The 24996-nt window shown below is 45.5% G+C and overlaps 1 protein-coding gene across 2 annotated transcripts in view; it reads right to left on the bottom strand.

Moving 5' to 3' along the window:
• Positions 1-233: 233 nt before the first annotated feature.
• LOC110504776 (regulator of cell cycle RGCC) overlaps positions 234-24996 on the bottom strand; it is a 27862-nt gene continuing 3099 nt past the window's right edge. Inside the window, exons 3-5 of one of the 2 annotated variants that reach the window (XM_090230744.1) lie at positions 16785-16880; positions 16202-16264; positions 234-1114 (exon numbers count right to left, since the gene is read on the bottom strand). In XM_090230744.1, coding sequence (XP_090086870.1) covers positions 1101-1114; positions 16202-16264; positions 16785-16880 — 173 coding nt within the window. In that variant the 3' untranslated portion in view covers positions 234-1100. Of the gene's footprint in view, positions 1115-13926; positions 14907-16201; positions 16265-16784; positions 16881-24996 lie in introns of those variants that run through there. The other variant, XM_036975212.2, reaches the window with a different exon arrangement.

The following is a 24996-nucleotide window of genomic DNA, read 5'->3' as shown; positions in this document are numbered from 1 at the left end:
AGAGTCTACCAGAGCCCTTATTCACATTTTAACACACTATTTTCTTTCTCACTTGCAAGGCACATAAAATGTAGCTGCATTTGACAGAAGTGAAGCCAAGCAATTAGTTGAATTAGTCGAGCTACAATTGTCACATCTCATTCACATCACAACACGTTTATCTCCTTTTGAAGAGATTAAACAGAAATGTTACACTCAACTAGCACTATCAACTCAATTACCAAGGCGACATATTTTGCATTTTGTTGGGAAGGTTTTAATGTGGGAATAGATTGGTTTAACTTGTTTTTCACTCTATCTCTATTTTTCTTACTCAATCTCTCTCTCTTTCTCTCTCTCTCTTTCTCTCTCTCTCTCTCAATCTCTAATACACTTTCACTCACCACTCCCTTGTCATTGTTTGAGTTATTGACTTAGCCTCTTTAGCTAATGATAAAACAACTATCTGTTCTGCCATATGATGGGTGGAGCTGCATGGGAGCTGAGGATTGGGTGTCTGGCAGACAGACAGGCAGAAAGGCCTATGGACCACTATACTAAGAAGTAAACTAAGATCAAATCAAAATCACATGTATTTATATAGCCCTTCTTACATCAGCTGATATATCAAAGTCCTGTACAGAAACCCTGCCTAAAACCCCAAACAGCAAGCAATGCAGGTGTAGAAGCACAGTGGCTGGGAAAAACTCCCTAGAAAGGCCAAAACCTAGGAAGAAACCTAGAGAGGAACCAGGCTACCAGGCCTGTTCTGGCTGTGCCGGGTGGAGATTATAACAGAACATGGCCAAGATGTTCAAATGTTCATAAATGACCAGCATGGTCAAATAATAATAATCACAGTAGTTGTCGAGGGTGCAACAAGTCAGCACCTCAGGAGTAAATGTCAGCTGGCTTTTCATAGCCGATCATTGAGAGTATCTCTACCGCTCCTGCTGTCTCTAGAGAGTTGAAAACAGCAGGACTGGGACAGGTAGCACGGCCGGTGAACAGGTCAGGGTTCCATAGCCGCAGGCAGAACAGTTGAAACTGGAGCAGCAGCACGGCCAGATGGACTGGGGACAGCATGGAGTCATCATGCCAGGTAGTCCTGAGGCATGGTCTTAGGGCTCAGGTCCTCCGAGGGAAAGAAAGAAAGAAAGAAAGAAAGAAAGAAAGAGAGCATACTTAAATTCACACAGGACACCGGATAAGACAGGAGAAATACCAGATACAGATACTGCAGCATAAATACTGGAGGCTGAGACAGGAGGGGTCAGGAGACACTGTGGCCCCATCCGATGATACCCCTGGACAGGGCCAAACAGGCAGGATATAACCCCACCCACTTTTCCAAAGCACAGCCCCCACACCACTAAAGGGATATCTTCAACCACCAACTTACCATCCTGAGACAAGGCCGAGTATAGTCCACAAAGATCTCCGCCACGGCACAACCCAAAGGGGGGCACCAACCCAGACAGGAAGATCACATCAGTGACTCAACCCACTCAAGTGAGGCACCCCTCCTAGGGACGGTATGAAAGAGCCCTAGGAAGCCAGTGACTCAGCCCCTGTAATAGGGTTAGAGGCAGAGAATCCCAGTGGAGAGAGGGGAACCGGCCAGGCAGAGACAGCAAGGGAGGTTCGTTGCTCCAGAGCCTTTCCGTTCACCTTCACACTCCTGGGCCAGACTACACTCAATAATTTGACCCACTGAAGAGATGAGTCTTCAGTAAAGACTTAAAGGTTGAGACAGAGTCTGCTTCTCTCACTTGGGTAGGCAGACCATTCCATAAAAATGGAGCTCTATAGGAGAAAGCCCTGCCTCCAGCTGTTTGCTTAGAAATTCTAGGGACAATTAGGAGCCCTGCGTCTTGTGACCGTAGCGTACGTGTAGGTATGTACGGCAGGACCAAATCAGAGAGATAGGTAGGAGCAAGCCCATGTAATGCTTTGTAGGTTAGCAGTAAAACCTTGAAATCAGCCCTTGCCTTAACAGGAAGCCAGTGTAGGGAGGCTAGCACTGGAGTAATATGATCCAATTTTGGGGTTCTAGTCAGGATTCTAGCAGCCGTATTTAGCACTAACTGAAGTTTACCTAGTGCTTTTGCCGGAAAATAGAGCATTGCAGTAGTCTAACCTAGAAGTAACAAAAGCAAAAACTAAGACCCCTTCATGTCACAGACTCTGATCACTAATGTAAAATATACAGTGCCTTGCAAATGTATTCATCCCCCTTGGCATATTTCCTATTTTGTTGCATTACAACCTGTAATTTAAATTGAATTTTATTTGGATTTTTTTTGTAATGAACACACACAAAATAGTCAAAATTCGTGAAGTGAAATTTAAAAAGTAACTTGTTTCAAAAAATAAAAAAAAAAGAAAGAAAAAAGTGGTGCGTGCATATGTATTCACTCCTTTGCTATGAAGCCCCTAAATAAGAGAGAGGGCCGCCCACCAAAACCCACAGACCAGGTATGGAGGACATTAATCAGAGAGGCAACAAAGAGACCAAAGATAACCCTGAAGGAGCTACAAAGCTCCACAGCGGAGATTGGAGTATCTGTCCATAGGACCACTTTAAGTCGTACACTCCACAGAACTGGGCTTTACAGAAGAGTGGCCAGAAAAAAAGCCATTGCTTTTTCCACCATAATTTGCAAATCATTTCATTAAAAATCCTACAATGTGATTTTTTGAAAATGTTTGTCTATCATAGTTGAAATGTACCTGAAAATTACAGGCCTCTCTGTCACGAGTCCGACCGAGGGTGTTTCCCTTTCCCGGGCAGGTGGCGCTCGGCGGTCGTCGTCACCGGCCTATTAGCTGCCACTGATTGTTTTTCCTTCCCCTCCTTGTATGTTGAGTGGTAGCACCTGTGAATGTTTATTAGTTTGTCTTTATTAGACAGCCGGCCCGCCTGGTTGTTGTGCGGGATTATTTCTATGTAAACCTTCGGCTCTGTGGTATAGGCACGTGTTAGTGTCCGGTCGGGATTGTTTCCCATTGTACATTTTGATTCCCTGTGTTTTGGGAACGTAACGTTTTTGTGAGCACCCTGTGGTGCATTGGTGCGATTAAAAGACGCGCAGCATTGAACTCTCTGTCTCCTGCATTTGACTCCACACCCACGACACCCGGAGCATTACACTCTCTCATCTTTTTAAGTGGGAGAACTTGCACAATTGGTGGCTGACTAAATACTTTTTTGCCCCACTGTATTTCAGCCACTCTCTCAGGCATACTTCGTCTCAAGGTGCTAATCTCTAGTCTCAATTCTCGAGATTCACTTGTGCGTCCCGTCCCTTCTTTCGCTTCCTTCAGAGTTTAGCTCCTATAACACATCCAAACAATGCATCCAAACAACACATCCAAAGAACAATGTAAATAATGAATCCTTATAACAATGCATTAAAACAATTCGACCTCACTCTTCCTAAACTACTGACCTGCCGAATTTCACACTTGGAAGATTATTGTTATCTATTGTAACTCCCATAGCCTGGGTTTGTGGATGTCCAGATGGAGGGATGGAGGGAAGAGATAGAGATTGATTGTTGCAGAGATGGACATCCTCCATACAGAAGGCCGCAGAAACTACAGATGGAATCCAGACAGTCCTGGAGAGGAACCAGAGAGGAGTGGTGACCGCACCATAGAACCATTTAGTTGGATGTTGATGTGATGTCTACTGTCTTCAAACTGACTTTCTCTCTGAGAAGCTGGGCTCAGATACAAGCTGCTGTATGATTATGGATAAGGAGAATGAACTACTGCCATAGATTTGGCTGTGAAACTATTCTGATCCTTTGGCTAAGCTGGCCTGCCGGTGGGGGTGAGAGTTCATTGGTGTTACTGGGAGGTCAGGAGAGGTCAGACGGGTGGGGGAGGGGTGATACAACCACAATGGTAGAGCTGAATGGAAGAACTGAGGTCTGGGAGCCCCATCACTTTAAATCACTGTGTCTAAGCTGTGTTGCCTTAGGGAAGCATTCCATACCCCACACACACACACGCACTCACAAACGCACGCACACACACACACACACACAGGTACCACCATAAATTAGTCCGACATGTACAGAGAATTATCTTTAAATCAGTGTTCTATATAATAATGGTGAATATGTCTGAAACATTTTGTTCACCAATGTATACCTAGGGCTAGATTCAATCATCCGCATAGCGTTGTTTTGGCTACGTCGGAGGTGTCAAATCCACAAGTGGCTTGTTACCTTATCGCGTACAATGCCATTGGATGCAACGAAAAACCACACCTGACTATAATCCAACAAATCTCATGTAGCCGAGTTACTAATTCAAACACTCAAATTAGACTGATAGGCATGAACTTCTAAAGCGGTAGGGATAGTAGAGAAGGGAGTGGTTTGTAACAGACAAGAGAAGCCACTCACGATGTGTCAGGTAGGGATAGTAGAGAAGGGAGTGGTTTGTAACAGACAAGAGATGCCGCTCACCGATGTGTCAGGTAGGGATAGTAGAGAAGGGAGTGATTGGTGACAGATAAGAGAAGCCGCTCACCGATGTGTCAGGTAGGGATAGTTGAGAAGGAAGTGGTTTGTGACAGACAAGAGAAGCCGCTCTCCGATGTGTCAGGTAAGGATAGTAGAGAAGGGAGTGGTTTATGACAGACGAGAAGCCGCTCACCGATGTGTCAGGCAGGGATAATAGAGAAGGGAGTGGTTTATGACAGACGAGAAGCCTCTCACCGATGTGTCAGGCAGGGATAATAGAGAAGGGAGTGGTTTATGACAGACGAGAAGCCGCTCACCGATGTGTCAGGCAGGGATAATAGAGAAGGGAGTGGTTTATGACAGACGAGAAGCCTCTCACCGATGTGTCAGGCAGGGATAATAGAGAAGGGAGTGGTTTATGACAGACGAGAAGCCGCTCACCGATGTGTCAGGTAGGGATAGTAGAGAAGGGAGTGGTTTGTGACAGACAAGAGAAGCCCGTCACCGATATGTCAGGCAGGGATAGTAGAGAAGGGAGTGGTTTATGACAGACGAGAAGCCGCTCACCGATGTGTCAGGTAGGGATAGTTGAGAAGGAAGTGGTTTGTGACAGACAAGAGAAGCCGCTCACCGATGTGTCAGGCAGGGATAATAGAGAAGGGAGTGGTTTATGACAGACGAGAAGCCTCTCACCGATGTGTCAGGCAGGGATAATAGAGAAGGGAGTGGTTTATGACAGACGAGAAGCCGCTCACCGATGTGTCAGGTAGGGATAGTTGAGAAGGAAGTGGTTTGTGACAGACAAGAGAAGCCGCTCACCGATGTGTCAGGTAAGGATAGTAGAGAAGGGAGTGGTTTATGACAGACGAGAAGCCGCTCACCGATGTGTCAGGCAGGGATAATAGAGAAGGGAGTGGTTTATGACAGACGAGAAGCCTCTCACCGATGTGTCAGGCAGGGATAATAGAGAAGGGAGTGGTTTATGACAGACGAGAAGCCTCTCACCGATGTGTCAGGCAGGGATAATAGAGAAGGGAGTGGTTTGTAACAGACAAGAAGCCGTTCACCGATGTGTCAGGTAGGGATAGTAGAGAAGGGAGTGGTTTGTGACAGACAAGAGAAGCCCGTCACCGATATGTCAGGCAGGGATAGTAGAGAAGGGAGTGGTTTGTAACAGACAAGAGATGCCGCTCACCGATGTGTCAGGTAGGGATAGTTGAGAAGGGAGTGATTGGTGACAGATAAGAGAAGCCGCTCACCGATGTGTCAGGCAGGGATAATAGAGAAGGGAGTGGTTTATGACAGACGAGAAGCCGCTCACCGATGTGTCAGGCAGGGATAATAGAGAAGGGAGTGGTTTATGACAGACGAGAAGCCTCTCACCGATGTGTCAGGCAGGGATAATAGAGAAGGGAGTGGTTTATGACAGACGAGAAGCCGCTCACCGATGTGTCAGGCAGGGATAATAGAGAAGGGAGTGGTTTATGACAGACGAGAAGCCTCTCACCGATGTGTCAGGCAGGGATAATAGAGAAGGGAGTGGTTTATGACAGACGAGAAGCCGCTCACCGATGTGTCAGGTAGGGATAGTAGAGAAGGGAGTGGTTTGTGACAGACAAGAGAAGCCCGTCACCGATATGTCAGGCAGGGATAGTAGAGAAGGGAGTGGTTTGTAACAGACAAGAGATGCCGCTCACCGATGTGTCAGGTAGGGATAGTAGAGAAGGGAGTGATTGGTGACAGATAAGAGAAGCCGCTCACCGATGTGTCAGGTAGGGATAATAGAGAAGGGAGTGGTTTATGACAGACGAGAAGCCGCTCACCGATGTGTCAGGCAGGGATAATAGAGAAGGGAGTGGTTTATGACAGACGAGAAGCCTCTCACCGATGTGTCAGGCAGGGATAATAGAGAAGGGAGTGGATTATGACAGACGAGAAGCCGCTCACCGATGTGTCAGGCAGGGATAATAGAGAAGGGAGTGGTTTATGACAGACGAGAAGCCTCTCACCGATGTGTCAGGCAGGGATAATAGAGAAGGGAGTGGTTTATGACAGACGAGAAGCCTCTCACCGATGTGTCAGCTCGTACCGCTGTTACACCTCCAACACCGCCAAAACATCTGCTATGTGGATGTGGGCCAACGCTGCTTAAAGCTGGTTAACGCTGGTTAATGCTGGTTAATGCCCTAGAGACATTCTGTATTTGCCTTTACAGTAATTCCACATCACACTGTATATCCACATCGGGCTATATATCCTCACCACCTTAATTAATTAAGCATGCCCCAATCAAAAATGAAGAACTAAGAACAAATATAGCCCTTGGTTTACTCCAGCCTGGACTGCCCTTGACCAGCACAAAAATATCCTGTGGCGTACTGCATTAGCATCGAATAGCCCCCGCAATATGCAACTTTTTAAGGAAGTGCCAATAGGTGCCAATACACAGAGTCAGTTAGGAAGGCAAAGGCTAGCTTTTTCAAACAGAAATGTACATCCTTTAGCACAAATTACAGAAGGTTTGGGACACTGTAAAGTCAATGGAGACTTTACAGCTGCTCACTGCACTGAGGCTAGGAAACACTGTCACCACCGATAAATCCAAGATAATCCTGAATTTCAATGAGCATTTTTCTACGGCTGGCCATGTTTTCCACCTGGCTACCCCTAAGCCAGCCAACAGCTCTGCACCCCTTGCAGCAACTTGCCCAAGCCCCTCCCAGCTTCTCCTTCACCCAAACCCAGATAGCTGATGTTCTGAAAGAGCTGCAAAATCTGGATCCCTACAAATCAGCTGGGCTTGACAATCTGGACCCTCCCTTTCTAAAATGATCCGCCGAAATTGTTGCAACCCCTATTATTAGCCTGTTCAACCTGTCTTTCATATCGTCTGAGAATCCCAAAGATTGGAAAGCTGCTGCTGTCATCCCCCTCTTCAAAGGGGGAGAAACTCTAGACCCAAACTCTTATAGACCTATTTCCATCCTAACCTGCCTTTCTAAAGTCTTCAAAAGCCAAGTTAACAAACAGATCACCAACCATTTAGAATTCCACCGTACCTTCTCAGCTGTGCAATCTGCTTTCCGAGCTGGTCATGGGTGCGCCTCAGCCACACTCAAGGTTCTAAATGATGTCATAACTATCATCGATAAAAGACAGTACTGTGCAGCCGTCTTCATCGACCTGGCCAAGGCTTTTTTGTCAATCACCGCATTCTTATCGGCAGACTCAACAGCCTTGATTTCTCAAATGACTGGCTCGCTGGTTCACCAACTACTTCTCCGATAGAGTTCAGTATGTCAAATCGGAGGGCCTGTTGTCCGGACCTCTGGCAGACTCTATTGAGGGTTAAATTCTCGGGCCGACTCTTTTCTCTGTATATATCAATGATGTCACTCTTGCTGCTGGGGATTCTCTGATCCACCTCTACGTAGACAACACCATTCTGTATACTTCTTGCCCTTTTTTGGACACTGTGTTAACAAACCCCCAGACGAGCTTCAATGCCATACAACACTCTTTCCGTGGCCTCCAACTGCTCTTACGTTAAATGCTAGTAAAAGTTAATGCATGCTCTTCAACTGATCGACGCCTGCACCCGTCTGCCTGACTAGCATCAATACACTGGACGGTTAGACATCTACAAATACCTAGGTGTCTGGTTAGACTGTAAACTCTCCTTCCAGACTCACATTAAGCATCTCCAATCCAAAATTAAATCTACATTCAGCTTCCTATTTTGCAACAATGCCTCCTTCACTCATGCTGCTAAACATACCCTGGTAGAACTGACTATCCTACCAATCCTTGACTTTGGCGAAGTCATTTACAAAATAGCCTCCAACACTCTACTCAGCAAATTAGATGTAGTCTATCACAGTGCCATCCGTTCTGTCACCAAATGTCACGTCCTGACCGTAGAGATCTTTTTATTCTCCATGTTTGGTTGGTCAGGGTATGACTCGGGAGGGAAACTCTATGTTCTTTGTTTCTATGTTTTGGCCTAGTATAGTTCTCAATCAGGGACAGCTGTCTTTCGTTGTCTCTGATTGGGAATCATACTTAGGCAGCCTTTTCCCCTTTTGTATTTGTGGGTAGTTGTCTTTGTTAGTGGCATTATAGCCTAAGTAAGCTTCACGGTCGTTTTCTTGTTCTTTGTTTTGTTGGCGACATTTACCAATAAAAGAAATGTACGCTCACCATGCTGCACTTTGGTCCGGTAATTTCCACGACGACAGCGATCGTGTTGGAATGTTGGCTGGCCCTTGCTTCATACTCGTCGCCTAACCCACTGGCTCCAGGTCATCTATAAGTCTTTGCTAGGTAAAGCCCCGCCTTATCTCAGCTCACTGGTTACCATAGCAACACTCACCTATAGCACGCGCTCCAGCAGGTTTATTTCACTAGTCATCCCCAAAGCCAACTCTTAATTTGGCCACCTTTCCTTCCAGTTATCTGCTGCCAATGACTGGAACGAATTGCAAAAATCAATATATCTCCCTCACTAACTTTAAGCATCAGCTGTCAAAGCAGCTTACCGATCACTGCGCTTGTACACAGCCAGTCTGTAAATAGCCCACCCAACTACCTCATCCCCATATTGTTATTTATTTTTGCTCATTTGCACCCATCATCTGCACATCTATCACTCCAGTGTTAATGTTAATTGTAAATATTTTGCCTTTATGGCCAATTTATTGCATTACCTCCCTAATCTTACTACATTTGCACACACTGTATATAGATTATTCTATTGTATTATTGACTGAGCGTTTGTTTATTCCATGTGTAACTCTGTGTTGTTGTTTACTCCATGTGTAACTGTGTGTTGTTGTTTTTTGTTGAAACTGCTTTGCTTGATCTTGGCCAGGTCGCAGTTGTAAATGAGAACTTGTTCTCAACTGGCCTACCTGGTTAAATAAAGGTGTTCTCAACTAGCCTACCTGGTTAAATAAAGGTGTTCTCAACTGGCCTACCTGGTTAAATAAAGGTGTTCTCAACTGGCCTACCTGGTTAAATAAAGGTGTTCTCAACTGGCCTACCTGGTTAAATAAAGGTGTTCTCAACTGGCCTACCTGGTTAAATAAAGGTGTTCTCAACTGGCCTACCTGGTTAAATAAAGGTTAAATAAAAAATAATAATACAAAAATATATTGTTGTTGGCGATAGAGAACTATCTTCACTGTAAATCAGGTTGATTGCTGTTTGTGTCTGAAATTAGGTTTGAGTTTTTTTGTCTGCTAAGGAAATTGACCTTTTAGCAAACATAACTTGTTACACATGCTCAAGGGTGCAACACTTTAAGACACTTTAACATGATAAAGGCTAATCTGAAACATTGGCTATATAGGTCCGTGTGTGTATGGTTGCTAATGAATGCTAGATATTCATGTATTTATGTATTCATTATTTAACCAGGAAAGAATCTTGGGCGTTAAAAACATATTTTGCAAGTCAAACTGTGTGTGTGTGTGTGTGGTTGGATCTATTGCAAAATTTCCCCTTGAGATTTGCCTCATGTGTCCGGTCGGTGGTTTGTCATGTGTACCAGGTCACTCTCAGGTCACCTTCTAATATTATCTCTGCCTCACAAGCTCCGTTCCAGCATCCACACTAACCACTGAGAATAGAATAACGTTTTGGAAAAACATTGTAATAAACAATGTATATTGTGTGTGTGCAGCCTATCCCTCATTAGGGAGATCAGGTCTAAGGCATGAAGATGTTTGTTAGCTTATTCCCAAGTTGACTGTGTTGAGTTGAGTCAGTGTAGCGGTAAGACAGACGAGACAGCTACGTCCAGCACGATCAGCGGAACCAATGGTTTCGGTCAAGCCCTGTGACATCATCAGTTTCCTCTACATTGCATCACAGTGACATCATCATCCCAGGCCAACGCTTCGCCCACGTGAGACATCTCTCAAGAGGGCAAAATAGTTGAAAGGTCATGCTACTGTGTTGTGACGGGCGTCGTGGGTTTCTCTCATACTCTCCCAATGAGAGGCAACAAAATCCTGCTAAACTTGAATGTTCCCTTTCACCTCAGTTTCAAGTGATATGAGTTTTTCCAAAATGACTGAGTGTTCAGAATCCCGTCTAGCACCTTCCATTCAGCTGAAGATACTGTACACACACAGCAAAACAACCCCCCCCCCCCCCAACACACACACACACACACACATTTTGACCTTGCTGTGACACATGCTGGACTGAGTGTGTGTGTGTGTGTGTGTGTGTGTGTGTGTGTGTGTGTGTGTGTGTGTGTGTGTGTGTGTGTGTGTGTGTGTGTGCGTGTGTGTGTGTGTGTGTGTGTGATGTCATGGGAGTCTTGGGGTTGTGTGAAATCATTTTGGAGATGTGGGTGTATAATGGGTTCCCATCATGTATTCTCCATCCCTTCCTATGCTGACTAAGATCCATACGAAGACAAATGCGAGGTGGGTATTTGGACATGTACAGGCCAAAAGAAGCTGCAGTTGTCTGCATCATATTTTCTTTATTGCAGAGTGAGTCATGAAAGTCACAGGGTTATTTTGTTAGGTCATAGGTCATCAAATGTATAAAACAATTAATGTTATTCTAAATAATAATGAATGTGAAACTTCGGAAAGTTTACGAACTTCAGATTATTTAAAACTGACTGCCCTGGACCATAGAGAACTATATTTAAAACTGACTGCCCTGGCCCATAGAGAACTGTCTTGAAAACTGACTAACCTGGCCCATAGAGAACTGTATTTAAAACTGACTAACCTGGCCCATAGAGAACTGTATTTAAAACTGACTAACCTGGCCCATAGAGAACTGTATTTAAAACTGACTAACCTGGTCCATAGAGAACTGTATTTAAAACTGACTAACCTGGCCCATAGAGAACTGTATTTAAAACTGACTAACCTGGCCCATAGAGAACTGTATTTAAAACTAACTAACCTGGCCCATAGAGAACTGTATTTAAAACTGACTAACCAGTTTTCTATGGGCCAGGTTAGTCAGTTTTAAATAATGTTCTCTATGGTGATATATTGTGTGAATAAAGAGAAAAAAAAGCCTTTTGTTAATATCTGGCGTTAGTGAGGAGCCGAAACCTAAACTTTAGGATCCAACTGTAGAGTGCCAAATACACGCCGATTGCAAAACGCTTTTGGGAACATTTGCAGACAGTTAACTTTGATCTACTGAGTCACAAAGGACAATGTTGGAGTTTAATTGAATAATAGAAAAGATGTGAAATGGAGAGTTGAAAATGAAGAGAACGGAGGGCCAGAATAATAGTCTAATGTTTGGGAAAGATTTGGTCATGTGGTAAAAGAGGACGATAGCTGTGTCAAATCAAACCTTACAGTGAAATGCTTACTTACAAGCCCTTAACCAACAATGCAGTTTTAAGAAAAATACCTTAAAAAAAGAAATAAAAGTAATCAAATCATTTAAGAGCAGCGATAAAATAACAATAACGAGGCTATATACAGGGGGTACCGGTACAGAGTCAAAGTGCAGGGGCACCTGTTAGTCAAGGTAATTGAGGTAATATGTACATGTAGGTAGAGTTATTAAAGTGACAAGGCATAGATAATAACTGAGTAGCAGCAGTGTAAAAGAGGGGGGAGGGGAAAATACAAAAAGTCTGGGTAGCCATTTGATTTGATGTTCAGGAGTCTTATGGCTTGGGGTTAGAAGCTGTTGAGAAGCCTCTTGGACCTAGACTTGTTCATCCAGTACTGCTTGCCGTGCGGTAGCAGAGAGAACAGTCTATGACTAGGATGGCTGGTGTCTTTGACAATATTTAGGGCCTTCCTCTGACACCGCCTGGTATTTAGGTCCTGGATGGCAGGAAGTTTGGCCCCAGTGATGTTCTGGGCCGTACGCACTACCCTCTGTAGTGCCTTGTGGTCGGAGGCCGGGCAGTTGCCGTACCAGGCAGTGATGCAACCCATCAGGATGCTCTCAATGTTGCAGCTGTAGAACCTTTTGAGGATCTGAGGAACCATGCCAAACCTTTTCAGTCTCCTGAGGGGGAACAGGTTTTGTCGTGCCCTCTTCACTACTGTCTTGGTGTGCTTGGACCATGTTAGTTTGTTGGTGATGTGGATGCCAAGGAACTTGAAGCTCTCAACCTGCTCCACTACAGTCCCATCGATGAGAATGGGGGCGTGCTCCGTCCTCCTTTTCCTGTAGTCGACAATCATCTCCATTGTCTTGATCACGTCGAGGGAGAGGTTGTTGTCCTTGCACCCCACGGTCAGGTCTCTAACCTCCTCCCTATAGGCTGTCTCGTCGATGTCAGTCTATCTTGACGGCTAAATCAGCCATTGGCTAGGCCTTCAGAAGCTAGGCATAATGTTGGACTGAAAGTGGTTTCAACCAGTCACGTTTTTGTATTGTAACAGGTGGACACATTTTTACAAAAACGTATGGAAACCTCTGTCTCCTCGAAGGCCAAAAGATCACTGCGCAATAGTGAGCAGGATTTTTCTAACGGTCTAGTTAGCTAGGTTTTGTTGTAGACTAGTTTGCAGTGTGTTAGGTAACAGGTGTTATCGAAGAGGATGTTGTGGCTAATTTGTTAGCTTCACTCTTTTCAAGATTAACTTTGAACATGAAGATAAGTTTAAAATTATCATCATCTGGTGAGTAGAACAGTATTTTTGTATTGCAGCTTGCTTGCTGTTGTTAGCTATCTTTTTGAAAATAACTTATGTGTGAAACATTGTTGGTTAAACTTTAAACATACAATATGTTACTAATTTGCTAAATGTACAATAGGTTACGAATTTGCAATTAGTTGTGGCTAAATTTAGTTGGTGGCTAAGGCTAACGTTAGCTAGGCTAGGGGTTAGGGGTTAAGGTTAGGAGTTAGGCTAAAGGGTTACGGTTAGGGAAGAGGGGAAGGGTTTGCTTAAAGGGTTAAGGTTATGGGCAGGGGAAGGATTAGCTAACATGCTACTGTAAGTAACTGAAAAGTTGCTAAAATGCTAAAGTTGTCCATCATGAGATTTGACCTAGCAATATTTTTGCTAGACTTTCGCATAATTCATCCACCCAGCCACCATACTTTTGTCGTAAGTAGCAATCTGTCTTCTGTAACCATACCAAACGTAGCATATCATTCTAATTTGAGTGTCCCGGAGATACATTTACTATATTACGTCTAGTCTATGAGACCAGGCTATGTGATTGAATGAATTGTAATATCCTTCCTGTTAAAATAAAAAATAAAAACAAAAAATACAATTCTGAGCAATTCTCCCTGTCATTGTTTGAGGTTGTTACTGCTGTTTGTATTTTTATATACTGTAGTATAATACAACTGAACTGAAAAGGGACACTCAAGAACGAGACACTCAAGGTGACGAGTCTGGAGTACTACAACACTGATCCAAATTATAATTATTAACATTAACTTAGCTAGTTTAGATGTTATACGGGAGACCAATCATGTACGCAGGAAAAAAAGAGAAGAGACATGTTTTAAAAGAATAATATTTAACTTTAATATGATCTCTTATAGACAATAGACATTAGCTGTATTAAATACATGTTGTTGGATTCCAGTTTTCAGAGTTAATCCACTTTTTGTTTCACGTTCTTTAAAAGCATCAACACATCTTAACTCCAGTCAATGAGTGACCAACCTAAAACCCATCATATAAACTTTTTAATGCCAATGCAATAGAATCTGAAACAATTATTATTTACATATAGATACAAAAATATATATCACAAGTATTATTGATAAATCTACAATGATCAGCTCTATAAAATTACAAATATACTTCTATTATAAAAAGCCATTTCTTAAATACTCTTCCAGCTCAAGTTTTGTATAAAGGACGCATAGTATGTGAGATGGTGTTTGTCTGTCTGACAGTGTCCCAATACTTTTACAAAGCTTAATTTCCTTAATCTCCTTCCTAATATCCTCCCCTAGTCTCCTCCATGACTTGTAAAAGTTTATAAACTAGGGCTGTGTCAGAAATAATACCCAATGTTATATAGTGCAATAGGACATGAGGTGCTATTTCACATTTGCCCATTCTAACTGTGTAAACAAACCTATTTAACCTATCCAGTACAATCAGATCAGCTCATGAAGGAAAGGAGATGAGGAAGAGGAAAGGAGATGAGGAGATGAGGAGATGACGCTGTCTTATACTATTGGGACGCAGCCTTGAGATGAAGTTGTTCAGTACTTCTGACAGCCACTTTGACTGTCCCTGTTCACAGCACTCCTGGAGTTTGTGTGTGTGTGTGTGTGTGTGTGTGTGTGTGTGTGTGTGTGTGTGTGTGTGTGTGTGTGTGTGTGTGTGTGTGTGTGTGTGTGGGTGTGGTGTGTGGTGTGTGTTTGTTGGGGGGGCGCCTGGGTGTCTGGACAGGCAGTCCCCTCCTCTCGATGGCAACTCTCCAAAAAGGGTCTCTGTCACTTTGATTGGGCTCTATGTCACATGCCTAAGGGGAGACAGACAGACAGACGATGTTTGATTAGTAATGGACTGTAGACTCCACTACGTACCTCAGGTCAGACAGTAATGGACTGTAGACTCCTCTACGTACCTCAGGTCAGACGGATAGACCAAGGGGGCGGAGGTAAACTGTAGACCCTAATAAAAATGCCAGGCTCTGCTTAACCTGAGAAGCAAATACTGTAGCTGACTCTCCCTTTACTTCATGTGACTGACTGACTGACTGACCGTCCCATTGCCTAACGTGTCTGACTGACTGACTGACCGTCCCATTGCCTAACGTGTCTGACTGACTGACTGACCGTCCCATTGCCTAACGTGTCTGTCTGACTGACTGACCGTCCCATTGTCTAACATGTCTGACTGACTGACCGTCCCATTGCCTAACATGTCTGACTGACTGACCGTCCCATTGCCTAACATGTCTGACTGACTGACTGACCGTCCCATTGGTTTGAATGAAGAACATTCAGTACTCTAACCGTTATTAACGGACTAGGATTCGCTGTCTGTAGGTCTTAAGAATAGCACCTGAACACTTTCATTGGCAAATCCATTTCCTGTTGATATTCCGCCCCAGGTTTTACATGGGAACATTCCAATGTACCCGCCCCTGACGCAGGTTCCAACACTCTGGAGTACTGGAGAAATCCAAAACAAATAAACAGAGCTATGTTGGTCTGTACCCGGTACATAAACTCAGCTCTCTCTCTCTCGGGTTACGCTCTAACATAAGCTGTCACTGGGGGGGTTGTTCGCGTGTGTGTGTACGTGTGTGTGTGTGTGTGTGTGTGTGTGTGTGTGTGCGCGCATGTACGTGTGTGTGTGTGTGTGTGTGTGTACGTGTGTGTGTGCGTGTGTGTGTACGTGTGTGTACGTATGTGTACGTGTGTGTGTGTACATGTGTTTGTGTGTGCGTGTGTGTGCGTGTGTGCGTGTGTGTGCATGTGTGTGTGTGTGTACATGTGTTTGTGTGTGTGTGTGTGTGTGTGTGTGTGTGTCAAGGTATAATGACATTGGTGACAGCTGAAAGGGATATATTTTCTTTACCTCCCACCTCCCTAGAGGTCTCATCTTTCCCATCCATACATCCCCATACGCCCCAATACCCCAACCCTGTTTAGAGCTGACACCGCTTATTGAGCGTACTGTTTAGGATAACCACAGAGTTATGACGATCATGTAGCTACAGTATATGAGTGGTGGTTAGCATCGCTAACATAGTTAGCATACCCACCCCCCGCGTAAGTACTGTGAATGGTGCAAGGTATTAGCACTTACTGGCTAATGTCTTGTCAAGGTCAGCAATGAAGTCCTCCAGTTCTTTAGTGTCTCCCAGTTTAGCTGTAAACAGTCAACATAGAGAGATAGTCAAAAAATGTAATAGCACTTGATAGTCCACCTGCAATTGCATAACATAAAATGAACACCCATCATGCATTGTGTGAATTGAACAACACATGGCGCTGGCTACTACAAATACAAATACTACTATCTTACTAAAGAAGAAGAATGAGTCACTTGAACTATAATTAGTTAATAAGTGAACCATTGGAATAGCTGATGCTAGCTGAAGTGCTCTAAGCCTGAGGCAATATGTCTGCCAATCATAACATTTGGCGTCTCCTTAAACAACATCATGTAGAATCCTGCCTCTGTCGTTTCGTCTAAACAGGAGTAATACAGAGCTGCACTTTGGCTGTCAAACTGAGATCCAAGTTCTAGTCAGAATGACGTGTGTGTGTGTGTGTGTGTGTGTGTGTGTGTGTGTGTGTGTGTGTGTGTGTGTGTGTGTGTGTGTGTGTGTGTGTGTGTGTGTGTGTGTGTGTGTGTGTGTGTGTGAGGGGGGGGGGTCGAGGCTCACCTTTGGGTGACGTCAGAGATGGGGTAGTGGTGAGGGAGGGAGAGTTCAATCTCTCATCACTGAAACTGAAGCTGTTCCTGTTGAGTGACTCAGCACCTGAGAGAGGGAGAGGGACGGGAGAGAGAGAGATAGAGAGGGAGAGGGACGGGAGGGAGAGAGATGGAGAGGGACAGGAGAGAGAGAGATGGAGAGGGACGGGAGGGAGAGAGATGGAGAGGGACGGGAGGGAGAGAGATAGAGAGGGAGAGGGACGGGAGGGAGAGAGATGGAGAGGGACAGGAGAGAGAGAGATGGAGAGGGACGGGAGAGAGAGAGATAGAGAGGGAGAGGGACGGGAGAGAGATAGAGAGGGAGAGGGACGGGAGCGAGAGAGATAGAGAGGGAGAGGGCGAGAGAGAGATAGAGAGGGACGGGAGAGAGAGAGATAGAGAGGGAGGGAGAGGGACGGGAGAGAGAGATAGAGAGGGAGAGGGACGGGAGCGAGAGAGATAGAGAGGGAGAGGGACGGGAAAGAGAGAGATAGAGAGGGAGAGGGACGGGAGAGAGATAGAGAGGGAGAGGGATGGGAGAGAGAGAGATAGAGAGGGAGAGGGACGGGAAATAGAGAGATAGAGAGGGAGAGGGACAGGAGAGAGAGACACAGACAGAGACACAGAGAGGGAGACACAGAGAGAGGGAGACACAGAGAGAGAGAGAGAGAGAGAGAGAGATTAAAAGATTGTTAATTTTTCTGTAGCTCCCAAGAAGCCGTAGGGTCTAGTGCCACATCCAGATGTTTGTGTGCACACATACGTATGAATCCACACACACACACACACACACACACACACACACACACACACACACACACACACACACACACACACACACACACACACACACACACACACACACACCGTATCCCTCAACGTGATCAAGACAAAGGAGATGATCGTGAACTATAGGAAAAGGAGGGCCGAACAGGCCCCCATTCTCATTGACGGGACTGTAGTGGAGCAGGTTGAGAGTTCCAAGTTCCCTGGTTTCCAAATCACCAAAAAACTAACATGGTCCAATCACACCAAGACAGTCGTGAAGAGGGCACAACAACGCCGTTTCCCCTTCAGGAGACTGAAAAGCATTGGCATTGGTCCCCAGATACTCAAAACGTTCTACAGCTGCACCATCGAGAGCATCCTGACCTTTTGCATCACTGCCTGGTATGGCAACTGCTCTGCGTCTGACAGTGAGGCGCTATAGAGGGTAGTGTGAACAGCCCAGTACCTCACTGGGGCTAAGCTTCCTGCCATCCAGGACTTATATACTATGTGGTGTCAGAGGAAGGCCCCAAAAATGGTCAAAGACTCCAGTCACCCAAGTCATAGACTGTTCTCTCTGCTACCGCACGGCAAGCGGTACCGGAGTGCCAGGTCTAGGTCCAAAACGCTCCTTAACAGCTTTTACCCCCAAGCTATAAGACTGCTATTCGTTTTTGTTATTTTATTGTCTTACTTTTAACTTTATTTTTTACCTTAGTTTATTTGGTAAATATTTTCTTAACTCTATTTCTTGAACTGCATTGTTGGTTAAGGACTTGTAAGTCAGCATTTCACGGTAAAGTCTACTACACCTGTTGGTTAAGGGCTTGTAAGTCAGCATGTCACAGTAAGGTTTACTACACCTGTTGGTTAAGGACTTGTAAGTCAGCATGTCACAGTAAGGTCTACTACACCTGTTGGTTAAGGACTTGTAAGTCAGCATGTCACAGTAAGGTGACTACACCTGTTGGTTAAGGACTTGTAAGTCAGCATGTCACAGTAAGGTCTACTACACCTGTTGGTTAAGGACTTGTAAGTCAGCATGTCACAGTAAGGTTTAATACACCTGTTGGTTAAGGACTTGTAAGTCAGCATGTCACAGTAAGGTTTAATACACCTGTTGGTTAAGGACTTGTAAGTCAGCATGTCACAGTAAGGTCTACTACACCTGTTGGTTAAGGACTTGTAAGTCAGCATGTCACAGTAAGGTCTACTACACCTGTTGGTTAAGGACTTGTAAGTCAGCATGTCACAGTAAGGTTTAATACACCTGTTGGTTAAGGACTTGTAAGTCAGCATGTCACAGTAAGGTTTAATACACCTGTTGGTTAAGGACTTGTAAGTCAGCATGTCACAGTAAGGTGTACTACACCTGTTGGTTAAGGACTTGTAAGTCAGCATGTCACAGTAAGGTCTACTACACCTGTTGGTTAAGGGCTTGTCAGTCAGCATTTCACGGTAAGGTGACTACACCTGTTGGTTAAGGACTTGTAAGTCAGCTTTTCACGGTAAGGTGACTACACCTGTTGGTTAAGGACTTGTAAGTCAGCATGTCACAGTAAGGTGACTACACCTGTTGGTTAAGGACTTGTAAGTCAGCATGTCACAGTAAGGTTTACTACACCTGTTGGTTAAGGACTTGTAAGTCAGCATGTCACAGTAAGGTTTAATACACCTGTTGGTTAAGGACTTGTAAGTCAGCATGTCTGGGTAAGGTGACTACACCTGTTGGTTAAGGACTTGTAAGTCAGCATGTCACGGTAAGGTTTAATACTGTCACGTTCTGACCTCTATTTCCGTTGTTTTTGTATTTATTTAGTATGGTCAGGGCGTGAGTTGGGTGGGTAGTCTATGTTTGTTTTTCTATGTTTTGGGGCAGTTCTATGTTTTCGGCCTAGTATGGTTCTCAATCAGAGGCAGGTGTCATTAGTTGTCTCTGATTGAGAATCATACTTAGGTAGCCTGGGTTTCACTGTGTGTTTGTGGGTGATTGTTCCTGTCACTGTGTTTGTTGTCACAGGATAGGACTGTTTTGCGTTTTCACATTTTTTGTTAGTTTGTTCATGTGTAGTGATTTATTAAAACATGAATAACCACCACGCTGCGCTTTGGTCCGCTTCTCTTCCTCCTACAGACGAACGCCCTTACAGAATCACCCACCACAACAGGACCAAGCGGTGTGGTAATGGGCAAAGGAAAAAGCAGCAGCAGGAGCAGCGCGAGGAGGTATGGACATGGGAGGACGAATTAGACGGAAGAGGACCCTGGGCTCAGCCAGGAGAATATCGCCGTCCCAAAGAAGAACTGGAGGCGGCGAAAGCGGAGAGGCGCTGGTATGAGGAGGCAGCGCGGCGTCGTGGATGGAAGCCCGGGAGTCAGCCCCAAAAATTTATTGGGGGGGGGGCTAACAGGGAGTATGGCTACGCCAGGTAGGAGACCTGAGCCAACTTCCTGTGGTTACCGGGGGGCTAGAGAGACCGGGCAGGCACCGTGTTATGCTGTGGAGCGCACGGTGTCCCCAGTGCGGGTGCACAGCCCGGTGCGGTACATTCCAGCTCCGCGTATCGGCCGGGCTAGAGTGGGCATCGAGCCAAGTGCCATGAAGCCGGCTCTACGCATCTGGTCTCCAGTGCGTCTCCTTGGGCCGGCTTACAGGGCACCAGCCTTGCGCACGGTGTCCCCGGTTCGCCTGCATAGCCCAGTGCGGGCTATTCCACCTCGCCGCACTGGCAGGGCGACCGGGACCATTCAACCGGGTAAGGTTGGGCAGGCTCGGTGCTCAAGAGCTCCAGTGCGCCTGCACGGCCCGGTCTATCCGTCACCACCTCCACACCCCAGCCCTCCGGTGGCAGCTCCCCGTACCAGGCTGTCTCTCCGGCCCATCCGTCCAGAGCCTTCCTCCTCTCCAGCGCTACCAGAGCCTTCCTCCTCTCCAGCGCTGCCGGAGTCTCCCGTCTGTCCGGCGCCTCTGCCGGAGCCTCCCGCCTGTCCGGCGCCTCTGCCGGAGCCTCCCGCCTGTCCGGCGCCTCTGCCGGAGCCTCCCGCCTGTCCGGCGCCTCTGCCGGAGCCTCCCGCCTGTCCGGCGCCGCTGCCGGAGCCTCCCGCCTGTCCGGCGCCGCTGCCGGAGCCTCCCGCCTGTCCGGCGCCGCTGCCGGAGCCTCCCGCCTGTCCGGCGCCGCTGCCGGAGCCTCCCGCCTGTCCGGCGCCGCTGCCGGAGCCTCCCGCCTGCCCGGCGCCTCTGCCGGAGCCCCTCTGCCCCGAGCAGCTGCCCCTCTGCCCCGAGCAGCTGACCCTCTGCCCCGAGCAGCTGCCCCTCTGTCCCGAGCAGCTGCCCCTCTGTCCCGAGCAGCTGCCCCTCTGTCCCAAGCAGCCCCTCTGTCCAGTGGGGTCATTGAGAGGGGTGGGCAGGGTGAGTAAGCCACGGAGGCGGACAATAAGGCGGACTAGGACAATGGCGAAGTGGGGTCCGCGTCCCGCGCCAGAGCCGCCACCGCGGACAGACGCCCACCCAGATCCTCCCCTATAGGTCAAGGTTTTGCGGCCGGAGTCCGCAACTTTGGGGGGGGGGTACTGTCACGTTCTGACCTCTATTTCCGTTGTTTTTGTATTTATTTAGTATGGTCAGGGCGTGAGTTGGGTGGGTAGTCTATGTTTGTTTTTCTATGTTTTGGGGCAGTTCTATGTTTTCGGCCTAGTATGGTTCTCAATCAGAGGCAGGTGTCATTAGTTGTCTCTGATTGAGAATCATACTTAGGTAGCCTGGGTTTCACTGTGTGTTTGTGGGTGATTGTTCCTGTCACTGTGTTTGTTGTCACAGGATAGGACTGTTTTGCGTTTTCACATTTCTTGTTTTTGTTAGTTTGTTCATGTGTAGTGATTTATTAAAACATGAATAACCACCACGCTGCGCTTTGGTCCGCTTCTCTTCCTCCTACAGACGAACGCCCTTACAAATACACCTGTTGGTTAAGGACTTGTAAGTCAGCATGTCACAGTAAGGTTTACTACACCTGTTGGTTAAGGACTTGTAAGTCAGCATGTCACAGTAAGGTTTAATACACCTGTTGGTTAAGGACTTGTAAGTCAGCATGTCACAGTAAGGTTTAATACACCTGTTGGTTAAGGACTTGTAAGTCAGTATTTCACTGTAAGGTTTACTACACCTGTTGGTTAAGGACTTGTAAGTCAGCATTTCACGGTAAGGTGACTACACCTGTTGGTTAAGGACTTGTAAGTCAGCATGTCACAGTAAGGTGACTACACCTGTTGGTTAAGGACTTGTAAGTCAGCATTTCACGGTAAGGTGACTACACCTGTTGGTTAAGGACTTGTAAGTCAGCATTTCACGGTAAGGTGACAACACCTGTTGGTTAAGGACTTGTAAGTCAGCATTTCACGGTAAGGTGACTACACCTGTTGGTTAAGGACTTGTAAGTCAGCATGTCACAGTAAGGTGACTACACCTGTTGGTTAAGGACTTGTAAGTCAGTATTTCACTGTAAGGTTTACTACACCTGTTGGTTAAGGACTTGTAAGTCAGCATTTCACAGTAAGGTGACTACACCTGTTGGTTAAGGACTTGTAAGTCAGCATTTCACGGTAAGGTGACTACACCTGTTGGTTAAGGACTTGTAAGTCAGCATGTCACAGTAAGGTGACTACACCTGTTGGTTAAGGACTTGTAAGTCAGTATTTCACTATAAGGTTTACTACACCTGTTGGTTAAGGACTTGTAAGTCAGCATGTCACAGTAAGGTCTACTACACCTGTTGGTTAAGGACTTGTAAGTCAGCATGTCACAGTAAGGTTTAATACACCTGTTGGTTAAGGACTTGTAAGTCAGCATGTCACAGTAAGGTTTACTACACCTGTTGGTTAAGGACTTGTAAGTCAGTATTTCACTGTAAGGTGACTACACCTGTTGGTTAAGGACTTGTAAGTCAGCATTTCACGGTAAGGTGACTACACCTGTTGGTTAAGGACTTGTAAGTCAGCATTTCACGGTAAGGTGACTACACCTGTTGGTTAAGGACTTGTAAGTCAGCATGTCACAGTAAGGTGACTACACCTGTTGGTTAAGGACTTGTAAGTCAGTATTTCACTGTAAGGTTTACTACACCTGTTGGTTAAGGACTTGTAAGTCAGCATTTCACGGTAAGGTGACAACACCTGTTGGTTAAGGACTTGTAAGTCAGCATTTCACGGTAAGGTGACTACACCTGTTGGTTAAGGACTTGTAAGTCAGCATTTCACGGTAAGGTGACTACACCTGTTGGTTAAGGACTTGTAAGTCAGCATGTCACAGTAAGGTTTACTACACCTGTTGGTTAAGGACTTGTAAGTCAGCATTTCACTGTAAGGTTTAATACACCTGTTGGTTAAGGACTTGTAAGTCAGCATGTCACAGTAAGGTTTAATACACCTGTTGGTTAAGGACTTGTAAGTCAGCATGTCACAGTAAGGTCTACTACACCTGTTGGTTAAGGACTTGTAAGTCAGCATGTCACAGTAAGGTGACTACACCTGTTGGTTAAGGACTTGTAAGTCAGTATTTCACTGTAAGGTTTACTACACCTGTTGGTTAAGGACTTGTAAGTCAGCATTTCACGGTAAGGTGACAACACCTGTTGGTTAAGGACTTGTAAGTCAGCATTTCACGGTAAGGTGACTACACCTGTTGGTTAAGGACTTGTAAGTCAGCATGTCACAGTAAGGTTTACTACACCTGTTGGTTAAGGACTTGTAAGTCAGCATTTCACTGTAAGGTTTAATACACCTGTTGGTTAAGGACTTGTAAGTCAGCATGTCACAGTAAGGTTTAATACACCTGTTGGTTAAGGACTTGTAAGTCAGCATGTCACAGTAAGGTCTACTACACCTGTTGGTTAAGGACTTGTAAGTCAGCATGTCACGGTAAGGTGACAACACCTGTTGGTTAAGGACTTGTAAGTCAGCATGTCACAGTAAGGTGACTACACCTGTTGGTTAAGGACTTGTAAGTCAGCATGTCACGGTAAGGTGACTACACCTGTTGGTTAAGGACTTGTAAGTCAGCATTTCACTAAGGTTTACTACACCTGTTGGTTAAGGACTTGTAAGTCAGCATGTCACAGTAAGGTGACTACACCTGTTGGTTAAGGACTTGTAAGTCAGCATTTCACTGTAAGGTGACTACACCTGTTGGTTAAGGACTTGTAAGTCAGCATTTCACTGTAAGGTTTACTACACCTGTTGGTTAAGGACTTGTAAGTCAGCATGTCACGGTAAGGTGACTACCGAATACCTGTTGTATTCGGTGCATGTGACAAATAAAATGCAATTTAATTAGTTTTCCCTTGTAACTCATGACTTGACAGTAGTCATCTGGTTAGTGTGAGAGAGTCAGAGCAGGGATATGAGTGGAGTAGAGGGTGAAGGGCCCTCAAACAGGGCCAGAACAACATGTTCAACTGGATTGCGGCTGGGTTCTCTTTGTCTCGCTCTCTTTCTCTGAATGCGATGATTAAGTATTAAGGAGAGGAGACAACAAGAGGGTAATTTCAACAATTGAGATTTTTCCCTATCACTAAACCTAACCCTAACCTTAACCCTCACTAACCCTCACTAAACCTAACTCCTAACCTTAACCCATAACCCTAAAATAGCCTTTTAATAAGTGAGGACTGGCATAATCTCCTCACTTCTCAATTTTAGTTGGTTTACTATTCTTGTGAGAACTTCTGGTTCTCACAAGTGTAGTAAAATGTGTGTACACACACACACACACACACACACACACACACACACACACACTACCACTCTCTCTCCTGCATTCCCCCACAGTGGTAACATTGGTTCAGACGACGTGTGGTCAAAACATTGACTGTGTGACTTCGGAAGTGACATAATAAACACTAATTCCAACAGTAGATATTTCAGCCAGCCACAGAAGATGACAGATCTGTTTCACTGTTTGTTTATATCCGGGAAAGGAATGTTGGTGGGAGAAGGAGACATCATCGTTGTTTCTTCTGAGTAAAATACAGAAAGGGGCTATATAGTGGAATTCATTCCTATTCCAAACAGCTCAGTTTAGTTTGACTATGAAGTCTGTATGTTCTGAAGTCAGGGTGAGTCCTGTAGATGGAGGGGCTGTTGTTTTACTATGAAGTCTGTATGTTCTGAAGTCAGGGTGAGTCCTGTAGATGGAGGGGCTGTTGTTTGACTATGAAGTCTGTATGTTCTGAAGTCAGGGTGAGTCCTGTAGATGGAGGGGCTGTTGTTTTACTATGAAGTTTGTATGTTCTGAAGTCAGGGTGAGTCCTGTAGATGGAGGGGCTGTTGTTTGACTATGAAGTCTGTATGTTCTGAAGTCAGGGTGAGTCCTGTAGATGGAGGGGCTGTTGTTTGACTATGAAGTCTGTATGTTCTGAAGT

This window comes from Oncorhynchus mykiss, chromosome 3 (genome assembly GCF_057628025.1).
Source record: "Oncorhynchus mykiss isolate SJ-2025 chromosome 3, ASM5762802v1, whole genome shotgun sequence".
NCBI lineage: Eukaryota > Metazoa > Chordata > Actinopteri > Salmoniformes > Salmonidae > Oncorhynchus > Oncorhynchus mykiss.
The sequence above is the reverse complement of the archived record's forward strand: the minus strand, read 5'-3'. Positions and strand labels throughout refer to the sequence as shown.